This window comes from Neoarius graeffei, chromosome 27, assembly GCF_027579695.1.
Source record: "Neoarius graeffei isolate fNeoGra1 chromosome 27, fNeoGra1.pri, whole genome shotgun sequence".
Classification (NCBI taxonomy): Eukaryota; Metazoa; Chordata; class Actinopteri; order Siluriformes; family Ariidae; genus Neoarius; species Neoarius graeffei.
The window spans coordinates 55,552,480-55,576,521 of record NC_083595.1 but is presented as its reverse complement, the minus strand read 5'-3'; the positions used below and the strand labels follow the sequence as shown (position 1 = coordinate 55,576,521).

Sequence of the window (24,042 nt, the reverse complement as noted above, 5' to 3'; positions counted from 1 at the left end):
GAGATTCTGAACCTGATCACTGCGTCACACTGGTGTTAAAACACAGAGGACTTTTTCCTGAACCACACGACAGCATGACAAGATGACCATGAAGCATAAAGATTTACAAAAACAAAGAGGGAAGGAAAAAAAAAAACAATCAGAATAAATGAAATGAATTTTGTGTTTTTGGGAAAAGTGAAGCATGGAATAAAAAACACCTCGGACTGTAAACACTTTCATAAATTATATTTCCTCCTTTATGAAGGAAGAAGTTTCATAAAGTAAACAATGTTTTTGTGTTTTAAAGGTGTGATGCTTTCCTTTGTTTTTTACTCCACATGGTGTTTGTGTTTGTTTTTTTAAACACTGCTCGAGGTTTAAGTTGGAATCTTGCCCGAGTTTCCGATTGGGAATTCCAGCTCAGGTCCCCTTTCCATTGTCTCTGTGTGAATGATGAAGATGTACTGAAGGCCCACGCTGTGATGGACCCACAGAGTTCTGTCTGTCAGCATCATTACTGCATGCTTCAAACATGCAGAACCCATTTCCTGTTAAAGGTTTGACAGAAAACTGTTTTACTATCAGCGTTCCAAGTAGAACCATTTTTTTGGAAGTTAAAGAAAAAAAAATGATTAAATAAACCCTTAAAGAACCCTTTGTTCTGAGAGAGAGAGAGAGAGAGAGAGAGAGAAAGAGAGAGAGTATTAACCAGGTGAATGTATAGTGCAATCTCCAAATATCTGCTCATTATCTTCTTAATAATTTAATAAATAATGGTTCTAAGTTTCCTGAAAGAGTTTGATTTGGAATGTGATCTGATATAGTTGTAAAGATCTACACAGAGCCTGTAAAAGGTTCCCCAGAGTCACAATGTGTACAGGTTCAGGTCTGAGTATCGAGTGTGCTGTTGTTCTCTTCAAGTAACAGAGTCACTCAGAGGAACCTTTCACGCTTCAACACAGAACCCTACAGGAACCACCTCTCCATCAGGAAGGGCTCCGAGCAGAACTTATTAGGAAGCTAAGAACCGTTAATTATCAAAATAACCCTTTTTATTCAGAGTGTGTGTATTAACAGTATGTGTGTGTGTGTGTGTGTGTGTGTGTGTGTGTGTGTGTGAGACAAACTCTGAAATCTAGCTTCAGGATCCTGAATACTTTGTAAAGGGTTCTTTAAGGGTTCAGTGGATAATAAAGTGATCTTTTCCTCCTAAAATGTTCTACTTGGAATAATATCTGAGAGGGAAACACTCTTCTTGGGTTCTACAGGGAACTTTTAAAGGTTCCTTCTTAAAGAAAGACAAATCAAAGAACCTGTAAGTCTCAGTGATATAAAAGTGAAGTGATGAGTAGAGATGGAGGAGATAAAGACATCAGAAACATCCGTCATTAATGTGTGTAAAGTTTATTACATGAATAAAAATACAAAAAAAAATCACATCTGTAGTGGGTGTGCAAACACACACACACACACACACACACACACACACACACACACACACACACACACGATCCAGTAACACACTCAGAGTGTAAATTCACTCGTAAACAAACAGGAAAATAAAAGTTAAAACACATTTTTGTATTAAATTCTTCTTCCTGAAATTTTAGATTGCAAGATTTCAAAACAGAAAAGAAAAGAAAAAGAAAGGGAATAAGAGAGAGAGAGTGTGTCTCTGTGCACACTGACATCATCATATAAAATATATAAAAGTCATGAATTTAAGAAACACTTTATCGTTGTTCTTAACAGAAATGTTTGACTGAAACTGTGACTACAATCAGAAAAATGATCTCACAGGATCAAATATTGTAATAAAACATCACCTAAACATCACCAGCAGGACGAACTGAGCAGCTGTTGGTAAATCCTCTGCACTTTGTTCTTCTAAAACATTCCTTAGCATTATTTTTCCATCTGGAATGCAAAACAGGAAAACGCTCCCATGTGCTGTTTTACTTAACAGATAAGAGAACAGGAAGTGAGCTTTCTTGACAGGAAGTGGCTGATATAGTGGGTGGGGTTTGCCAATGAGAAGGCATCCGTTTATTGTGTTGATGAAGAAGACGAGGTGAAGGTGAAGGTTCAGCGAAAACGACGAGCAAAACGACTAAATAAAACAATTTCTACACTTTAACACCTTAACATCGTTTAGTATCTCAGATTCAGAGTTGAGTCAGATTCAAGTCAGACTTGAGTGAGAGTCAGAATCAAGTCAGAGTTGAGCCAGATCTGGAGTCAAGTCAGAGTCGAATCATAGTTGAGTCAGAGTCGAGTCAGAGGCGAGTAAGAGATGGAGTCAGAGTCAGAGTTGAGTCAGAGTCAAGTTAGAATCAGAATTGAGTCAGATCTGGAGTCAAGTCAGAATCAAATCATAGTCAGAATTGAGTCAGAGTCAGTTTAAGAGTTCAATTCAGATGTTAAAGTTTTGCAGATTGATGAAGTAATAACTGAATAAACTTCCTCATATCTGTAGAGACTTTACCTCGAGAAAGCTGAACTCCTCCATGAGACAGACTTTAACTCTGGTCTCTGAGTCACTTTTTATTTTTCACTCGTTAGTGAGTCGACATTAAATATTATTTAAAAGTGACAAATGATTGTGTTGCTCAGTCAGAAATAAGAACTAAGCAAACAATAACAAAATAAAATGTGACACACGAAATATTTACTTTTGCACAGGAAGTGGAATCTTTTTCCCCCTGCGATTAAATAATTCAGAGACGGTGAACTGGTGAAATTCTGTTCTGTTTGAGTCCGTTAGTTTTTAAAGTAAATTTAAAGAAAAATGCTGTTTCTGAGGAATTTATACATTTCATACTACTAATAATGTGAAGTGTTTAAAAAAGTGTTCTCAGTAGAAATCGTGATGAATTTGATCTCAGCTTTTGATGATTAACTGAAGAATAAAAGTTTTTTTCTGCCGTGTTTTTAAAATGGAATCGTTCCACATTAATGTCATTTAAATCTCAAATCACACTGCAGCTGGAAGGTTAAAGTCATTGGCTTTATTCTCGTGTGTGTGTGTGTGTGTATGTGTGAGTTGCTGTACATTTCCTCATTGCTGTATTGTATTGGACCTTTGAGATTTGAGTTTCTCTCACACACACACACACACACACACACACACACACACACACACACACACACTAGTCTGCATGTTGATGATTTCTGTCAAATAAACTCCGATTGCTCTGTAATTCTGTCAGCGGCTCGTTACACTGTTTCCTGTGTTTCTCGCACCGCAGTGTGAGCACGGCCGCTTCCTGCAGCTAATATTACTGTTACAGAACAGACGGCCACTCAGTGTGTGTGTGTGTGTGTGTGTGTGTGTGTGTGTGTGTGTGTGTGATTCAGTCATGTAAAATGTAATGACATTAAAGAATATTGCATCAACAAAATGCTAAACCGTTCCTCCTCTCCTGATGTGTAAACTTTGCTGTTAAACAGTATTCTGGATTCTGATTGGTCAGAAGTTTATCCTCTCTATATTTTGCAACATCTTCAGAACCGAGGAGTTTTGCGGTTTATTGATAATACAAGCTGGGGGGATTTTTGTTGTCTTTTTAACTGAGAGCACTGAGTTTAAATAAAAATGAATAAAGAGTTGATGTGACCTGAACACCTGATTTATTAACCCACACAATAAACAACATGGAAAGATAACCAGAACTGCTCGAGAACCCTGCGTGATGATGTTCACTGTATAAACCTGAATCCTGGCCGTTCATGTCATGATCATAAATCAGAAAGATGCTAATAGAGAAAAATAATCAAGGTGGAGGCAATTTTTATGCTAAAAGTGGTGTAAGACATGTTCGTTTATTAAGGTCAGGGTTTATTCTTTAGGGTTTTGCTGCTCTCGGATCGGGGTGGGAAAAACTGTAAATACTCATGTGCCCCAAAAATATAAAAATAATAATCAAGTAAAATGCACCAAATGTGCAGTTATAAAATGGGAAATTACAAAATACAAAAGACTCAGTAATAATAATAATAATAATAATAATAATAATGTATATCAGTAGTTGAACATTGGCTGCTGTTATCACTGTAGAACCCGACTCAGATCCTCCATCTTAATGTAATTTATCCTGAAGGAAATCAACCTTCTTCTTTTATCTTCTCTTCTGGTGGTTTTTGGTTTCCAGGATCAGTAGGAAGTGTTCCCTTCAGAGCCGTAAATTTGAGCCAGTGTCCTGAATCGGGGTCCCCAGTCATTCAGAAAGTCATAATCGAGGTCGGATGTGACGGAAGAAGATGATTCGAGAGAGCTCAGTGACCCGGCAAGGGACTCGGACCCTTCGTAGCCGTAAATGTGCAGCGTGTCATAGGGAATTCCGTCGCGGTCGTGATCAGCCTCGTCCTTCTTCACCCCGATCATCACAGCCATGTCACCTTTACAGGCTGAAGGCTTCTTCACGACGGCATACATAGCCGGAGGAGGTGGATCAGGACCGAGACGGGTGTCTGAGCGAGCTGAGGTCAGGATGGAGACGTCGTATACGTTGGTGTCCATTTCTCCTCCACCTTCTTCATCATACACCACGAGCTGCTCATGAATCTCACTGGATGGTTTCTTGACAGCGGCTAGCACCTCCTTCTGGTAGCGTTTACGCAGCACGAAGAGAATTACGATCACTAACACACACACACACACACACACACACAAATCAGTAAGCTATCACTGGACTTCATTCATTAATCTTTCAGTAAAGTTGTGTGTAAATGTTTGCGTAAACCAAACTGAACTAAAAGCACATTTTGGATTCACAAAAGTTTTGATGATGATTTTCTTTGTATTCACTTGGTTTTTGTTGATAAATGACAATTGTGTGTAAATGACCAGATGATTTATGTTTACTGACCCCACAAAACTCCATAAAGGGGCTGAGTTCACCGAGCAGAAAACTCAAAATGGTGACTAAAAACTAAAATCAGAGAATTTCTCTGAGGCAGAAGTTGAAGTGCTTTTGACTCACATCTACGAGAAAAAAAGTATTTTTATAGTAATATTATTAAAGATTATTTCTCAGCGTATCGAGTCTCAGCAGCTGAAAAGCCAAAATCTGGAGAGAAAGTCTGGTGGTGACATCAGTGTTTCCCTCCACTGCAGTATAAATGAACTCAAAAGAACATGGTGAAGAAAAGCGTCACTGCGAATCGTCAGAGTTTCTCTGCTCACAGGAGCCGAACCAGGACACGCCTTTTTAAACACGATGAGACGCTGCGACAAGTCAACTTCGTCTCTTGGCCAAAGCAAAGCCGTTTCTCAGTCGGCAGGATCTCGAGAAGGCAATTCATGCATTCATCAGTTTGAGACTGGACTACTGTAATGCCCTGTATGTTGGCCTCAGCCAGTCTTCAATTTTACGTCTTCAACTTGTACAGAACGCTGCGGCCCGATTTTTAACAAGCACGTCTAGACGTGAACACATTACTCCTGTGCTGTCGTCACTCCACTGGCTTCCAGTCCATTTTAGAATTGATTTTAAACTTCTGTTGTTTGTTTTTAATGCCATCAATGGCCTGGCTCCCTCTTACCTGTCTGAGATTTTAACTATTCGTGATTATGGTAGGGCCCTGCGTTCTTCGGGTCAGCTTCTGTTAGAAGTCCCAAGGTCGAGATATAAACAGTGGGGTGATCGTTCTTTTGCTGTCGCTGCTCCGAGACTGTGGAACAATCTGCCCCCCACATTCACACCACTATTGATCTCGGCCTTTTGAAATCGAAGTTGAAGACCCACTTTTTTAGATTGGCATTCAATCCTGGCATTCTAACCCTAGGGGAGTCTTGTTTTTGAGGGGTGCTTCGTTTCATCTGTTTTATTTCATGTACTTCTGAAAGGCTTTTGGTAATCTGCAGCACGGTGGCACCTTCCGCACTCAAAACCTGTGTTTTTATGTGTTTTGGTGTTTTGTTTTATGGCTTTGATGTAAAGCTCTTTGGGTACCTTTTGGTTATTGTAAAGGGCGATATAAATAAAATTTGATTGATTGATTGATTGACAAACTGAACTGATTTATACATCAGCTTTCATCCTCTGAAAAAATCCCTCAGCTCTGTAAACAACTGCTGCCTCCGAACAACGCCGCGTGTGAAATCTCCTGTAAACTCCGCTGTGTGACCTGCAGTGACCCCGGCCACGCCCTCCTCTTACACACATATACAGGCATGTATACACCGATTTGAAGTGATGGGTCTAAAATAATTTGTGTGTGTATTTAAAATAAATATGTGATTTGAATTTGAGTTCAGTGCAGATTATCAGATGATCAGTCGAGGATTACATTAATTAGGAGGAAAAGAAAGGCTTTCTGAATTGATGGGATTTTCACAAACACCATGTTTGTGTAAACGACCGTTTGGATGGTGTGTGTACAAAACCGTTAGGATCCAGTTTGATAAATGAGGCCAATAAACACAACACACTAACAACAAGTGTTTACATAAACAATCATCATCGGGAGAGAAATAAACACGTCCACATCTGCCCCCTAACGCCTAACCCCTAACCCCTAAACCCTAATCCCTAACCCCTAAACCCTAATCCCTAACCCCTTAACCCTAACCCCTAATCCCTAACCCCTAAACCCTAATCCCTAACCCCTTAACCCTAACCCCTAATCCCTAACCCCTAAACCCTAATCCATAAACTCTAATCCCTAATCCTTAAACCGAACTCCTTATCCCTGAACACTAATCCCTGAACACCTAACTCCTAATCCCTAATCCCTAAACCCTATTCCTAAACTGTAAAATAAATGAATAAAGTTGTGAAATCCAGCAGCTCTTTGGCTCTTGATTTTCTCAAACTGCTCCTGAAACTGATAAACAATTCACGACAATAATTTTATAGTAATGTGTGTAACTATAACTCGAACCCTGTCTCCTTCCAGTTATGAACCCAGCATTTAAACTTTCTGTGAAAACTCTAAACACTAAAGTGCACTGTTTTATGTTCGTGTTTAAACAGTGATTAGTTCAGGGTTTGATTGTTCTTGATGCTCTCGTTGCTGTATGTTGAGTTTCAGTTGAACTCCACTGGGGCCTTTAAAACTGAAATTGTGACACAATGGACTGAGGGCGTGTCCCAAACAACACGCCCTATTCACTATCTCGCTCCAGTGTATGATCGGTGTTACTCACTGACGAGGCTACACTGTGATGATGATGATGATGATGATGATGATGATTACCGAGGATGGTGAGGATGCAGAGCAGGATGGCGATAACAGCGCTCACACTGACTCCAGACCTGTTGTAGGCGACACAGTACTCCTTCTGTCTCTCTCTCCCACACACACACACTTCCAGCTGAAGAGATCTGGTGATTTTCCGTGGTGGATTTCCTCCGTCAATAACTTCGATATCCAGATGTTCCTCCACAGGGTTCTTTGCACTAAAACCTCCGTGATTCAGAATGATGCTGACCGTGTTATCTGTCTCACACACACACACACACACGCACGCACGCACGCACGCACACACACACGCACGCACGCACACACACACACACCACTTTATTAAAAAATTACTACAGAAACATATTCACTAATGTTTTTATTGCATCATTTATTTATCCATTTCTCATGAATACAGAACAACTACAAAACCAATTTTTAAACAAAATTTTGTGAAACTGAATGTTTTCTGAAGTCTTTTCAGGAGATGAATAAATGAGACTCACTCAGATTGTCATGAAGGGAAAAGTTTGAATGCTTTCCTTTGAGAGTGAAATGAAATTTCCCAGGATTCTCGTCCTTGTCGGTGGCACCGATAACATCGATGATCTGCAGAGAGAAATTATTATTATTATTATTATAAAAGCTATAGATAAATGGCACACAAATAAATAAATAAATAGTGTATAATAAAATTTAAATATTAAGCTATTAAAACAAAATGAAAAACTCATTTGCATGGTTTAGGTGTCGCAAAACTGCATAATTTTTCTACATAAACTCCATTTCATTTCAAGGCAATGAAACAAAAATGAAACGTTCCTGCAGTTAATGTGTGTCTGTATTCCTCCAGGAAAAATAAATAAATGCCATGATGGTGTATGAGGTTGTTGAAACAATACCATGGTGAATGTGTGCCGTAATCAGAGCGAAAGGCGGAGCAGCGATGTATGAGAGTGTGTGAGTATTTTGGCCAGACAGAGTGTTACAGGATGTGTTATAAATTCACCTGCTCGTTTACTGTAATATATTAGTTTTAAAGGAGAATATACAGAAGAGACACACTGGAAAATAGGGAACATGATTGAGTTTTATATATTATACCTTATAAACAGAAGAAATAAAAAAGGGCTGAGTACTGACCCCTGAGGATCGTACATCAGAGAATGTAAATGAAGGAGTCAGGAGTAAGGTAATGATTTCAGCTCTCACCGTTCCACTTTCATCGCTCTCGCAGATGTACACTTTGTCCTTGTCCAGGTACGGGTCGTTGTCATTGATGTCCAGGACATTTATTTTGACCACTGCAGAAGATTTCAGTCCTGTAGAAACAAACAAATGGTGTTTTTTTGTGGATTTCTTCAAATAAAGAGAAACGGTGAATGATGCTGCCTGTTTAGATCACATGAACATGATTAGCTCAATTTATTCTAAAGAATGACTGACTAGCGTGCACACACACACACACACACACACACACACACACACACACACACACACACACACACACGCACGCACGCACACACACACACACACACATATAAATATGTATGTATGTATAGTGATTAAATAGATGACGCACTGCTTGTCGATTCCTCCTCTGCTGTAACTAGGAACTCATGGACATCTTTGGCTTCTCGATCCAGAGCGTTCTTCAGAGTGAGCTGTCCCGTCTCACTGTTAATGTTCACTGGCCATGCAGACAAACTTATGCTGTACCTAAAACACAAAGAGCTCCAAATGAAACCCGTATCACTGAGCTTTCTCACGCTGCTCCTCACGGAACTGCTGTAACTCAGTCAGGTTTGTGGGTTTGTGGGCCTCCTCTCTCAGACACACTTTTTCAGTTCAGTCCACTGGATTTCTACAGGATTCAGCTCAGGGCTTTGTGATGAACGTGCCAATACTTTCACTCTGTTGCCTTTATGCCATTTTGGTACAGCTTTGGAGGGTTGATGAGGATGTCAATGTCCTGCTGCAATACTCAGTTATGAACAAGTTTTAACTTTCTGCCTGATGTCTTGAGGTGTTGCTTCAATATTTCTGGATAATCCTCCTTCCCCATGATGCTACCACCACCACCATCATATATACATATATACATACATACATACATATATACGGCGAACCAAGATGGTGCCGTACTATGGCGACTCGGTGTTGCTCCTTGTTTGTTTTCTGTTTATGCTGTTTTGTGTTCTTCCGGAATCGTGCAATGGGCTAATTCGTTATGACAGAACGGAACTCCTTCACATTCGGGACATTATGCCAGTTCCACAGTCAATCATCTTGGATCTACCACCAAATCTTTCCCGTGGGCGACTGAAACACCCGCCGAGGAAGAGAGGTTAAAAGAGGAGGGGCGCTAGCTCGGCTGAGATGCCGGGGCCACAGACTATCTTTGCCGAGCCTCATCCTATCTAACGTACGCTCGTTAGCAAACAAGAAGGACGAGCTCACCTCCCTTATCCTCTCCCAACGGGACTTCAGAGACTGTGCTGCCATATGTCTGACAGAAACCTGGCTGACTGCAAACATCCCTGACGCGGCGCTTCATCAGGAGGGATTCACTTTCCACCGAGCTGATCGCACTAGAGACTCCGAGAAGCAGCGCAGCGGAGGTGTCGGTATCTACATCAACCAGAACTGGTGTACTGATACCAAAACCCTTTCGTCCGGCTGCTCACTCGACTTGGAGCATCTCGTGGTGAGGTGTATCCACTTTTACTCGCCAAGGGAAGTTTCTTCCATCATCCTGTGTGCAGCCTATATTCCTCCGAGCGCGGTGGCAGCTTCAGCCTCACAGCAACTAGCCGATCACGTCCACACCGCGGAAAACTCCAACCCGGACTCGGTTATTCTGGTGCTTGGGGACTTCAACCATGTCTCCATGAAGAAAACACTTCCCAGATACAAACCACAGATTCACATCCCCACCAGGCTGGATAAAACACTCGACCAGTGCTACTCCTCCATACCGGAGGCATACCAGGCTCTAGTTAGAGCCCCAATTGGTGAGTCTGATCACAACACAATATTTCTTGTTCCTAAGTACAGACAGAGACTTAAGACCTCGAAACCAAAGACTATGAGGGTCAAGAGGAGCTCTCCTGTGGCTATAGATATGCTACGAGACTGTTTTGATATCACTGACTGGGGCATGTTTGCTGCTGACTCGAACAATATTGACTTTTTCACTGACTACATTATGTCTTATATCTGTTTCTGTGAGTCTGTTTGCATCCCCTCAAAGACTATTACCATCTACAATAACAACAAACCCTGGTTTAACCGGGAAGTTAAGCGCCTCTGTAAGGAAAAAAATGACGCTTATAAGAGTAGGGACAGAAAGCAATACAAACTTCTCAAATACAGACTACAGAAAGCCGTAAACACAGCAAAACACAACTACAGAAACAAACTTGAAAATAAACTGCAAGACAATAACATTAAGGGGGTCTGGCGGGGCCTCCAGGAAATCACAGACTATAAGGTGAAACACCATATCCTGGACTGTGACCCCTCCTTACCAGAGTGGCTTAATGATTTTTTTCTGCCGCTTTGACGACACCAGCGCCCAGACAAGCGCCCTACCTCACCCGCTGGGTGTGGGGCACACACACTCTCCCCTTTCCATCACAGAGCATGATGTGCACAGACTGCTACGGCGCCAGAACACCAACAAGGCAGCCGGCCCTGATGGTGTGACACCAGCTACACTTAAGAACTGTGCTAACGAACTTGCTCCTATTCTCAGTTATATTTTTAACTGGTCTCTGAACAGTACTACTGTGCCTGCATGTTTTAAATCGGCTATGATCATTCCGGTGCCCAAAAAACCCAACATTACCTGTCTTAATGATTATAGGCCTGTCGCTCTCACTTCTGTTGTCATGAAAGTGTTTGAACGCTTAATCTGTAGATTCCTGTCACACATTACACTGGACCCTCACCAATTTGCCTACAGGGCAAATAGGGGAGTGGATGACGCTGTCTCACTTTGCACCCACTTCATTCTACAGCACCTTGACTGTAAGTCCACCAATGCTCGTGTCCTGTTTATTGATTTAGCTCAGGTTTCAACACTATCCTGCCTATCAGACTGTATAACTCTCTCTCCTGTCCATGGGTGTCAACCCCTCACTTTGTCAGTGGCTACTCAACTTTTTATCTAACAGAACACAGTGTGTTAGAACCCAGAACAATATTTCATCAACCAAGACTCTGAACACCGGTGCGCCACAAGGTTGCGTGTTGTCACCGCTGTTATTCTCCCAATACACCAACAACTGTATATCTAATTCTCCATCTGTCAAACTTCTAAAATTTGCAGACGACACCACTGTTATAGGCCTCATACGTGACGGGGACGAAACATCATATCGTGATGAGGTCAAACATCTAGTGCAGTGGTGTGTAGTCAATAACCTTATACTTAACATATCCAAAACCAAAGAACTCATAGTGGACTTCAGGAAAAAGGCAGGTCAGCACATCCCCATCTGTATTAATGGCCAGGTAGTGGAGTGGGTCTCCTCTTTTCGTTTTTTAGGCACCACCATTCATCAGTCCCTGTCATGGACCCTGAACACCAGTCTCATCATTTCAAAAGCTCACCAAAGATTACACTTCCTCCGACAGTTGAGGAAATTTGGGGTCAGTCAAGCAGGCATGTTACACTTTTACCGTGCTACTATCGAGAGCGTGCTCACCTTCTCCATCCTGGTCTGGTATGGCAGTACCACCAGCCAAGATAAGCAACAGCTGGAGAGGGTGGTACGCAGGGCCTCCAAAATCATTGGCCATAGTCTCCCCACCTTAGACTCACATTACAACACCAGAATTTCCAGGAAAGCCAAGAACATCATCTCTGACCACACTCATCCAGCACACTATCTATTTATACTCCTACCATCAGGGAGAAGGCACCGCAGCATCCCATGCAACACCTCACGTTTTAGGGACAGTACCTACCCACAAGCCATCCGCTACTTGAATATGCACTAGCACTTTACAGTTACTCCACTTCCTGGCCTACCTACCTCCCTTGTTTATTTTGCACTATGTACCACCAGCTGTACTCTATATATCCAATGCACTTTTCAATGTTTTTTTTTGTATGTTGTCATTTCCTGTTATTATGTGCCCCCTTGTCTTTCTATCTTGTCCCCCCTTAGTTTTTTGTTTGGTCTGATTGTATTGTTGGGATTTGTGAGCACACCAAAGTATATTCCTAGCAACTGTATTTTTATACTGTTGATATGGCTACAATAAACTTGAAACTTGAAACTTGAACTTGATATATATATATTACAGAGACCCAAGTATTCTAGTGGGAAATACGCCACTGGTATTTTTGATCCGAGCTCCATCCGGGACATGGAGAACCAAAACCGGGGCATAAATCTCTATCTGTCACTCGTGAGGAAATCGATGAATTGTTTTGATAAATTTGGGGACTTTTTATTTGTGAATGTGTCGATATAATAAAAAGAAAATCACACGTTGGATTGAAGATATGACGTTTATCTTCTCGTGTTGAAAACCTCACATTTTTCATATGAAATACAGTACTATGTAAAAGTCTTAGCTCCCAATTTTTATTTATTTATTTATTTATTTATTTATTTATTCATTCATTCAAACTTTGTTATAGATTTCTATTTTATGACTTCTACATTATTGAGTTAAAACATTACAAAAACATTTTAGAGTCCAAATGTTCGTTTTCCAGCACAAAATTAAATCTTACAGAAAAAATAAAGTTTGTATCTGAGCAGTATTTTCCATAAGAGACACTTTTCAGATGAAAAAAGAAAGCATAATGAAGGCTGCTGGGTTTTGGTGTAAAATGAAGAAGTGAGTGTGACAGTCAAAGTGTGCAGAAGAACTGCGGCTGGTTCTGTAAGATGCTCAGGAAAACCTACAGATCATTTCCACATAAACCTGCACCTCACTGGACCTGAGACGGAGATTTCTTTTCTTTTCTTTTTTTTTTTAAAGTAAGGTGTCGTCTCACACCAAATACTGACTTTGTTTTATTTATTATGGCTCACTGATTACTGTTTATAGTATTTTTTAATATTGAAACATTTCATTTCATTATTTTTAAGCCATTTTTGGTCGACAGCATTTCTTTACATGTGACTAAGACTTTTGGACACAACTGTGTTTATATATGAGTGATTCCACGCTTATGGGTACTGAAATGGGGACATGAACTTATTTTTAAAAATTCACCTAAAACCATTTCTTTTTTTTTACCATCAGGTCACAAAACATGTAATCTTTAATGAATGATATGTTAAAAGATAACTTTAATTTTCTGAGATGTAATAAAAACATATTTATATGCGAAAGTCAGAACGTAACAGAAGTGTTGTGGACATATATATTCTCAATTTTAACAATGTAGAATTACTTTTTGAAACATAGGAAGGTGACGTTTTAGCAAATATAATTAATAAACATGTGTAGTAGAATAAACATACACATTCTTTCAATAAGATTAACATGGTATATAGCTAGATTGTAATTAATTTGTAACAGATGCGAGATGGACAATCGTAACAGAAGTAATGTAACAGACATCATTTTGGAACTCATAGGCTTGACTTTGGCATATAAATATGTTTTTATTACATCTCAGAAAATTAAAGTTATCTTTTAACATATCATTCATTAAAGATTACATGTTTTGTGACCTGATGGTAAAAAAAGAAATGGTTTTAGGTGAATAAGTTCATGTCCCCATTTCAGTACCCATAAGCGTGGAATCACTCATATATATATATTGTCATGTCCAGAAATCTGGGATTATTTTCATTAAAAATTGGAAATAAATTGAAGGTTTTAGAATGCTGAAATATTTAAAATGAAGAAAGTAAAAGGTTCACTATCTAAATGAATGTTTGATATTCCAGATCCTGTGCTATTTTTATGTCCTGATTTAAATGTAAGCAGAAGTGTGATATTGATATTGATTGATGTTGTTAACTGCTTTGTACAAAAGGTCAGATTTTCCTCATGTCTAATCAATTCTATTGAAGCGTGTGATCAGATGACACTCCAGTGGATTCGATCTAAAATGGATCATCAGTTCTTACACAGACTTGTGGGGTCCCTGCCACTCGAGTGCACACTGTCATTCAAGCAAAAAGGGGGATGAAGCAAATACACAAACACGGATCTTCATGTAAATATTTCAGAGATTCTCCTTTTCACTCAGTCATATTCACTCAGATGATATCAGTAATAGAACTTGTAATGAAAATTGTTCTATTAAATTAGAACAGAATGCCACATCGGAGCATTTTCACTCGGGCTCTCAGACCCAATGGGCCCCATTGTGTGGACAATATTTAGATACCTAAAGCATCTTATAGTTTACTGTTGCTTGTCATTTGTTTTACTTCACACATTTAATTCAAAGTTTCTTATTATTTATGAATGATTATGATCATTTGTATTGTGGAGAAGTGTGTACCGTATCCTGTGGCTGGTTTTGTCTGTGTCCTTGGCTGAAACCGTTCCCACAATGATATTTTTCTGACCTTCGCGAACACTAAAGGTGTACTCTGTCTGGGTGAAGACTGGCGGCTCGTCCACATCTTCAACGGTGATGAGGATCTGTGCACTACTCCTGAGGTTGGTATTGTCCGGAGGTTGGACAACATGCTCTTGAAGTTTTATTGTAAAATTGTAGCTCGGCTTCGTCTCATAGTCGAGTTTCTGTTAGACGAAAAGCTTGTGTAAGTTAATAAGGTGTGATTTGAGACGCAGCCTGTTTCTGAGATTTAATAGATGAATACAGTATAAACAGTTACAGTTTACATTCAGATGACTGGCTCAGTTTCATGCAAAGAGAAAGATATAATACTTATTAAATCTGACGTGCACTTTGCTGTAGTGTGTCGTGGACATGATGAAGGGAAAGCTACCTTCTTCAGTATGAGAACTCCATCATTATTGTCGTTCAGCTTCACATCAAAGGTTTCTGTCTGAGATTGATCAATAGTAAATGTGGCGTTTTTATTCTGTTTCTCATCGCGGTCATTAATGTCCAGTCTTCCGATATTGAACCCTGCTGGCTCGTCCTCTTTCACAGAAAACTTGTAGCGTTCTGTGGGAAAAAATACACACAAAGTGCATTTATTGTTTGAATGATTTGAGACGCACCCTCAGACAGAGTGAAAATATTCAAGCTAAAAATGATTTTGCCCTTCAGAGTGGACATGAGGGAATGTGTAAAAATATGCAAAGAAACAGCGAGCCTGGATTGGAAGAAGGGAGCAGGAGATACATATTAGAGCTTACGTACCTTTTGAGAAAGAGGCCACGTTGTCATTAATGTCCTTTATATTGATGGTCACTACAGTGTCCGCTGTTTGTTTCGCTGCATTTTTGACTCCGAACATGTCCGACGCCTTCACTCTCAGCTTATACTCACTCTGAGTCTCACGATCCAGTGTGTCAACCTTAGTGGAAATTTCACCTGGAGGACACACACACACACACACACACACACACCAATGAAATTACTTTTAAGTTATTTTTATATCATTTGTCGACCATAGTAAAGCACTTTTACATGTGGCCCCTCCAAGAGACCAAAAGTAATTGGAGACTTGGCGGCTCAGGTGTCACCAGGGAGGAGCTTGTCGGTGAGCACCTCAGCCTGAAAGAACCACGTGGGTCTGCCCTCCTGTGGGTCCACCACCTGCAGGAGGCACCATAGGGGTCTGGTGCATTGTGGGTTGGGTAGCAGCTGAAGGCGGGGGCCTTGGCAGTCTGAAACTGGTTTTAGGGACATTTAGGGAATGTTACCTCTCTGGTGGGGAAGAAACCTGAGCTTGTGCGTGAGGTTTTAGAGATACTGGCTAGATATAGTCAGTCTCACCTCAACATACAGCACAGGTTCTGGAACCAATTTTCTCGAGAGAGGCTAGACTCCATACCACTCTGATGTTGCCCTGGGCGATAGGTGGCAGGCAGGTGTGGGTATATTTATAGCTCCCCAGTTTGGAGTTTTCCCCGGTGAATGAGAGGGTTGCTTTCCTGCATTGGTGAACGGGCTCTGACTGTTGTTTTTACTTAACCATATGCCAACAGTTCAGAGTATCTGACCTTCTTTGAGTCCTTGGTGGAGCTGGAAGGTGCTCCGGGGGATTCTATTGTTCTACTGGGGGACTTCAATGCTCACATGGGCAATGAGAGTGAAATCTGGAGGGAGGTTATCGGGAGGAACAGCCTGCCCTATATAAAACTGAGCAGTGTTTTGTTATTGGATTTCTGTGCTAATCACAATTTGTCCATAATGAACACTGTGTTCAAGCACAGGGGTGACCATAAGTGCACTTGGCACCAGGACACCCTCAGCCATAGGTTAATCATTTTGCCGTCATGTCATCAGATCTGAAACTGTATGTCTTGGACACTTGGGTGAAGAGAGGAGCTGAGCTATCAACTGATCACCATCTGGTGGTGAGTTGGATCAGATGGCAGGGGAGGATGCCAGTCACAGACAGGCCCAGTACACCCAAACCTATAGTGAGGATGGGCTGGGAACATTTGGCAGAGGTTCCTGTCATGTTCCTTCAATTCCTTCTTCCAGCAAAACTTTTACTGCATTCCAAGGGAGGTTGGGGACATTGAGTCTGAATGGGCCATGTTCTACACCTCCACTGCTGAGGTAGCTGTATGGAGCTGCGGCCATAAAGTTGTTGGTGCCCATCATGGTGGCAACCCCCAAACCCGGCGATGGATACAAGTGGTAAAGGGAACCGTCAAGCTGAAGAGAGAGCCTTATCCTGAAAATCACTGATGAAATTATTTTCCTTTTCTTGACTTCTGCGTTCAACTTTATAAGGACGAAAGATGAGATGTGTGTCTTTTGCACCTGTTGGCTATTTTTTGCATTTTATTATAAAATTAGTATCATATTAAAATAAATATGACATCTTGATATCACTGTAGTTGATACTCTTTCGAATAAAGGTGAAAAAATATGATAGGATAAAAAAGTGCAGAAATGTAATTCTGTTTTATTTATCTATTAATGTAGCCAAGACCAAAAATATGATAATTGATTTCCGCAGGTCTCAGAAATCTTTTACACATACTGTTATTCAAAACGAAAATGTTGATGTCACAGAATACGGATACTTGGGAACCATTATTGATAACAAATTGTCATTTGAGAGTAACACTGATGCTATGTGTAAAAAGGCCCAACAGCGGCTTTTCTTTTTAAGGAAGATGAAGTCTTTTAATGTGTGTAGGACCTTGATGACTTTATTTTATTAAAGTTGTATTGAATCTGTTTTGTCCTTTTGTATTGTGGTGTGGTGTGGTGGTCTGCCACTGACCAATAAGGGCAGGTTATCAAAGCTAGTTAATGTGGCAGCAAAGGTGGTTGGGGTTCATCTTACTCAGCTGCAAGATGTGTATGTAAAACGGGTCATGAGTAAGGCACAACACATTCTAAAATACCCCGACCACCCACGTTTTGGGGAATTTAGTTTGCTCCCCTCAGGCCGCCGTTTTAGAATTCCTGCTGTAAGGGCAAGGCGTGCCAGAGATTCTTTTATTTTAGTGGCTATTAGGACCCTTAATTCATTAAGGGACACCTCATTTTTAAAAAAAAATTATTTATTTATTTTTTTGTAGTTACTGTTATTGTCATTGTTTAGTGGCAATAACTAACAGTGACAGTTATGGGTCTGGGTGTGTGTGGGTGGGTGGGCTGGTGGGTATATCCATTTGAATAATGTGTTTGTGTGTAAATATATTTATGAACGTGTCTGTGTGGTCCATGTCCATGTCTTCCTAACTCATGTTCTCTGAATACTTGCTGCACACCAAATTTCCTTTTTTAAAGGATAATAAATCTGAAACTTGAACTTGAACTTGAATCACAATTACAATGCAGTATATGTTTATTTTATTTATTTCGCAGTTTTGTAAGCACTGTTTTGCCAAAACTTTGTGTGGACAGCTTACAGTGAGCAATGATACACTGATGTAGTCGTATACAATCTCCGAATGAATATATAAAGTGTTGACAGAATCTCACCCGTTTTGTTATTAATGCTGAAGAAGTTGGTTCCGTTCAGCAGTTCGTACATGATGAGGCCGTGGGGCGTGGACGGGTCGTCTTTATCAGTTGCGTTCACCGTCAGCACCTTAGTTCCTAACATCATCATTATACATCATCATTATCATCATTTCACCACCAACAGTTGTTGATATTTCATTACACCACAGTGCTTTTGAGTTCCAGATCGTGATTGGTCAGAAGGTGTTGATTAATTTTCTATAAAAGCAGCTCTGACAGTAGTGCAGCTACACATCCCAGGTTGATATGAATGCATTCACTCTGTACTGTATAAACTGTAATAATGTTCTACTCCATGATAAAATGTCAAGCAGTAATTACAGAATAATCATCAGGATGTTAACGATGCTCCTGAGTTTCGTACCTTTTTCTGCTCGTTCTTTTACAAACCCAGTGTAAGTCTCTGAGAACACAGGACCGTTATCGTTAATGTCCTGGACGTGGATGGTGAATTCCGTGTCATCTTCAAGCTTCCTTCCACTCTTAATGTCTATGATTTCTGCTTTTAGTGTGTAGCTGCTGGCAGTTTCTCGATCCAACTTCTTCAACACCAGCACCTCTCCCGTCTTGCTCAGGATGAAGATGTCGCCAGCTCCGTCTCCTGAGAGCTTGAACTTTACATTGTTTTCATCGAACAAAGTGTTCTTCAGCTAGAAGAGATAAAAACACAAACAGCAGAATTAAATTATTTACACAAATGTAATGGAAGGGTTTTGAGATCAATGCCCTTAACATGTGGTACAAGATTAAAACATGACTTTTTCCATCTCAGCATTTTATCAGTGAGAATAAATGCTCATACTCTGCCGATTATCTCCGGCGGATCGCTCGGCTGTTTCTCCTCGTATACGAGCATCATGTTCCACTTCCATGCTCGTTTCTCTCTCTGCAGGATGGACGATGGTGAAATGTCTTTAACATGTTCAGCTGTGGTGAAAATAAAGTGTAGAAACGCTGTCCAGAGAAACGTCCTGAACGCCTGCTTCCCAACAAAGTGTATCATCATCTGACCAAGAAGAACACAGAGACACGTGCTAACTCTGTTCACTCAGCAAAATATTTACAATTTACATTAAAATATGATGAAAAACAAAATGTCCACACTGTGGATTTTATTAAGTAGCTGAGACACGGGCTTTAGTTTTACACTGGAGTTACGAGGTGAAGGTAAACTTCATGGAATAAAGAATTCTGTGTGACAGTCCAAACTCCAGCTCACACACACACACACACACACACACTCACAAACATACTAACACACACACACACACACATGCAATAACACACACACTAACACACACACAAACATACTAACACACACACACACACACACACACACACACACACACACACACACACACACTCATATAGAAATTCTATAAATTTTACAAATAAACATTCATACACTAATTCAAAAACTCATCCACTCTTTTACAGCATGTAACGAGCACCAAGGACAAGAAGCTGAATATTAATAAATGAGCAATAATTTGGAGTGTGTCCGGAACATCTTCCCGGTTAATACACGCTCTGTATAATTCCTAAAAGGGGTTTAATCTGTAATGTGATTTGTGATTGAGGAAAACACTGTGGGAGGATTTTACCGCACTGAACACAGAAGCTTTAAGATTTCCAGCAAGAAGAACTGAGGAGCGGATTTATTTATTTATTAATGAATGACACGTCACACATTATTTAACAGTTATTCACTGAAGGTGAAGTGAATATCAGTAAATACTAATCAAGTCGAGGTTGAGGTTATTATTCCTTGATATTCACTGAGACTGAGGTGGATAATTATTTGAGTAATAAGACACAGGTGATTGTTGAAAAAAAAAAACCCTCGTATTAAAAAAAATCATTTATTTCCATCTTCAAAATCTTCCTGTAAAGTGTAATAACTTTGCGGCGCAGACTCGTGTCACTGATCTACGCCAAATAACATAAAATACTTTGTTTTGAAATCGATAAAATAAATCCCAACCCCACCTTCCCTTTGAATAGTTTTAGACCAAACTTTGGAGCATCTTCAGTGCTTTTAGGAACACCATTTTATTTCATCATCTGTAATTCTTCCTCACTTACGGTGACGAAGTGATTGGACGCCATTTTGCCGAGTCACTCGAGGCGATTATTGAGAAATAGTCTGAATCTCTCGACTAATCAGAGCGCACGATTTCCTATAATCACCTCTGTATTTATACTAAAACAGTTTATAGTTAAGATTTAATGTCGAGGACTGTATGAGAGAGAGATGAGTTTCTTCCCTCTCACTTCCATTAAAACTGTGATAAAGTCATTCTCTCACCATTCTCTCTCTCTCTCTCTCTCTCTCTCTCTCAAGAAAAAGTAAATTCCCCTGAACACTTTCCTCTGATTGTTGTAAATGTCTCCTAACAAGAAAACGTCCCCATATCATCGAGATTACTTTGAACGTTGTTAAACCACACAGTTTTAAATAATTTATTAACACTGATGATGTGATTGATTATTGTGTTTTCGATTATATGAAGCATTCACTAATCACATCTGTGTGAACGAGGTGTTACTACAGAAACAGTCACGTATCAGAGCGAGTGCGTGTTCCAGTCCGAGCTACGGTCCGAGTCGAGCTGCTGTACTGAAATAACACACAGCTTCTGACCAATAATCAAAGTTTCTTCGGTTCTTAAAAAAGGGTTTGATTTGAATCTTTTCTGACAGAAATCCACTTTGCTGTAGAATTCTACAGAAGGGTTACTGGAGTGTAGAGTTTGAGTCTTTTAAACAGTTAAACAGCAATGAAATGAACATGAAGCAGAAAATAATTCAGCTGTGACAAAGACGATTTATTAAAAACATCTACATGTCCAAAAAAGTTAATCACCTTAAACACTCAGCATTTTATTCAGTTATTAATCTTATAAAAGTGTATAATTCAGTCAGCGCAGTACAGCGAGCTGTAACTGCGTCATTAGCGCGTCACTAAAGTCATCGAGAAACAGCAGATACTTTCAATAAGAATAAATCGACTTACAAAGATGAATCCTTTGAACTTTTATGGACAATAATACATCAATAAATAATCTACAGTATAATTCATAAAGAGATCATATCTCAGATCTCATCAGTCTTTCACTGAAATGTTTAATGATAAAATGTGGATCATCATTTGGGCTCTGAATTAAAATGAACATATAACGTTTACAGATTTATAAATCCACACAAAACACGTTGAAATGATTTATCAGCCTTGTGCTCCTGGAGATGATAACGAGCGTCCTGCGTGATTACACACTCCATCGCTGAGCTTCAGTAAAGTGATATTTTATTGTCATGCTGAATAAATACATTCTGAACCAATTCTATCTGTTTTCTGATGGTTTGTTCTCTGAAAGTAGGAACAGTGGGAATGTTTCCTGTTCCTCATTTCACCACACCTTTAATCGGAACGCTTTTCCATGAGATCATTCAGCTGCCTTCAAAACACATCTGACTTCCAGGTACAGAAATGTGAAAAGACTGTCAGAATAAAATCTACAACCTCAAGGGCTTTTCTGGAGTGAGTCAGGAACTCTTCAAGGTTCAACATCGAACATTACAACCGAGTACGCTTCCTGTCCGAGAGAATTTCGGAAGAAATCTGCGAACAGTCGACTCCCAGAGAACCTTCTGAACAAAGAACTTTTTTTACCCTCAGAATGTAAAAAAAAAAGTCTTTCTTTTGTTATGACATTGTAAGAAAAGGTACAAATACTAACTCCGCCCCTAAACCTGCCCCAATCCCAAACTTCACCTGCGTCACTTTTGATATGATGTGAGTCATGTGATTGGGTGGCATCATTTTTAAATTAAAGACTTTTTAAATAAAATCTTACATGTGACTTTAAGTGACAGAAGGCAGGTGCAGTGAGGAAAAAGATTCAACCTGGAAATAAAACACTCCAAAACAATCTGAGTATCGGCTGTAAAACAAATAAATTAAAAAAGGGGGAAAGGGTGTGGCTGCGAGTATCTAATTAGTCTAATTATAAAGATTAAGATCCGAAACTTTCCCCATTTTACTTCAAATTATTTTGATAAAAAATAAACATTGTTGAATTGACTCAGACTTTATTCTTAGAGTTTCAACACACGCTTTAATACACTGCTTCAATTTTAACCAGAAATGTAAATGTCAAAAAAATCAGAGAAAAGAAATAATTACACAATTAAGAGGAAAGTTCAAATGATTTTAGTGAAACAGATCAAATACACATCAGAGTAAAAATAAAAACAGTCAGATATGTAATTATGAAAGGACAAAAATGAATTCTGTTTTTTTTTGTTCTCTGAACTGAAGAAATCACAGAACAGGTGACTGCTGTGATTCTGTTCATCGTGTGAATCTCATTCAGTGTTAATTCTCATTAAAACTCGACTCGTTCAGGACACGAGGAGAGAAAACCTTCACTTACCGCAGTGTAAATCCTCCCCGGTGTGTGAACGTCTACAATAATCCAGAGATAAAGTGTGTGAACGTTGATGCTGGGGTCGTCGTCCGGCAGTGAGTGTGTGTGTGAGTGAGAGACCCTGAGATGTCCAGCTGCTCGACAACTCACTTCCTGTTATTGTGGCTGCCGTTTGGGTGGAAGTTCACCAGGAAAGCAGATAAGACTGCTGAACTGAGAGTGTGTAGAGCACAGAACAGTGTGTGTGCGTGTTTGTAGTTCTGTGAGCCACAGGTTGCTCGAGGAGGTGAAATGAACATAGAGAGAATTGAATTTTAAAAGGACGTTGTAGTAAGTTGAGCGGGTGGGTGGAGCACAGAAGTACGGCAGGCCAGAACTGAGTTTCACAAAAACTCTTTATTTGCAGCTTTTTAACAAACTCCCAGTCACACAGACACGCACACACATATCAGTCGTCTGGTTGGGGAGAGAGCTTCCTTCCTCTGCTCTCTCTCTCCTTATATAGGGCGCGGTCACTGGGGAAGACATACAAACACAGATTAACCAACATCAGGTGCAGTGATTCTGCCACTTACCTTCCCTGACTCCGCCCTCCGGTCACAGACTGACGCTTGACCACGCCCCCGCTGCCACATACCCCCACCGCCCAACTCAGGCCGGGCAGCCGTCCGGCCTGTAGCCGACTCCCCCCCCCGACGGGAGAGGAAGTCCGCCACGACCATCTGCGCCCCCGGCCTGTGGACCACCTTGAAATTAAAGGGCTGGAGTGCCAGATACCAACGGGTGATCCACGCATTGGCATCCTTCATGCGGTGGAGCCACTGGAGGGGCGCGTGGTCCGAACAGAGGGTGAAAGGGCGCCCCAGGAGATAGTAGCAGAGGGCGAGGACCGCCCACTTGATTGCCAGGCACTCCTTCTCAATGGTGCTGTAGTGCCCCTCATGCACCGACAGCTTCCTGCTTATGTACAGCACAGGGGCAGTCCTCCCCCTCCACCTCCTGGGACAGAATGGCCCCCGGCCCTCTGTCTGACACATCCGTCTGCAATGTAAAGGGGAGAGAAAAGTCAGGGGAGTGTAACAGTGGCCCCCCGCACAGTGCAGCCTTCACCTCAGAGAAAGCCTGCTGGCATTGCTCCATCCACTGGACCAGATCTGGTGCCCCCTTTTTAGTGAGATCAGTCAGCGGGCTGGTGACGTCCAAATAATTAGGTATAAACCTATGATAGTAGCCAGCCAGCCCCAGGAACTGTCTCACCCCTTTTTTGGTCTTGGGCCTCGGGCAGGCTGCAATCGCTGCTGTCTTATTAATTTGGGGATGCACCTGCCC

General features: G+C 40.6%; 1 protein-coding gene across 3 annotated transcripts; it reads right to left on the bottom strand.

Annotated features, from left to right (window-relative positions):
• Positions 1 to 1,370: 1,370 nt before the first annotated feature.
• Positions 1,371 to 23,147, bottom strand: cdh5 (cadherin 5). Of its 3 annotated transcripts, none has more exons than XM_060911877.1 (12): positions 22,720 to 23,147; positions 19,086 to 19,289; positions 18,648 to 18,933; positions 18,242 to 18,358; positions 15,488 to 15,661; positions 15,108 to 15,289; positions 14,654 to 14,898; positions 8,750 to 8,886; positions 8,380 to 8,489; positions 7,674 to 7,776; positions 7,183 to 7,425; positions 1,371 to 4,623 (listed from the first exon to the last, which is right to left on the bottom strand). In XM_060911877.1, exons 2-12 carry the CDS (start codon positions 19,287 to 19,289, stop codon positions 4,136 to 4,138), a joined length of 2,289 nt encoding a protein of 762 aa, XP_060767860.1. In that variant the 5' UTR covers positions 22,720 to 23,147; the 3' UTR covers positions 1,371 to 4,135. The 3 variants fall into 3 exon arrangements, with proteins under 3 accessions (XP_060767860.1, XP_060767859.1, XP_060767861.1); XM_060911876.1 differs by lacking the exon at positions 22,720 to 23,147 and adding an exon at positions 21,807 to 21,872; XM_060911878.1 differs by lacking the exon at positions 22,720 to 23,147 and adding an exon at positions 21,807 to 21,876 and having other exon boundaries at positions 4,533 to 4,623; positions 7,133 to 7,425.
• Positions 23,148 to 24,042: the final 895 nt, after the last annotated feature.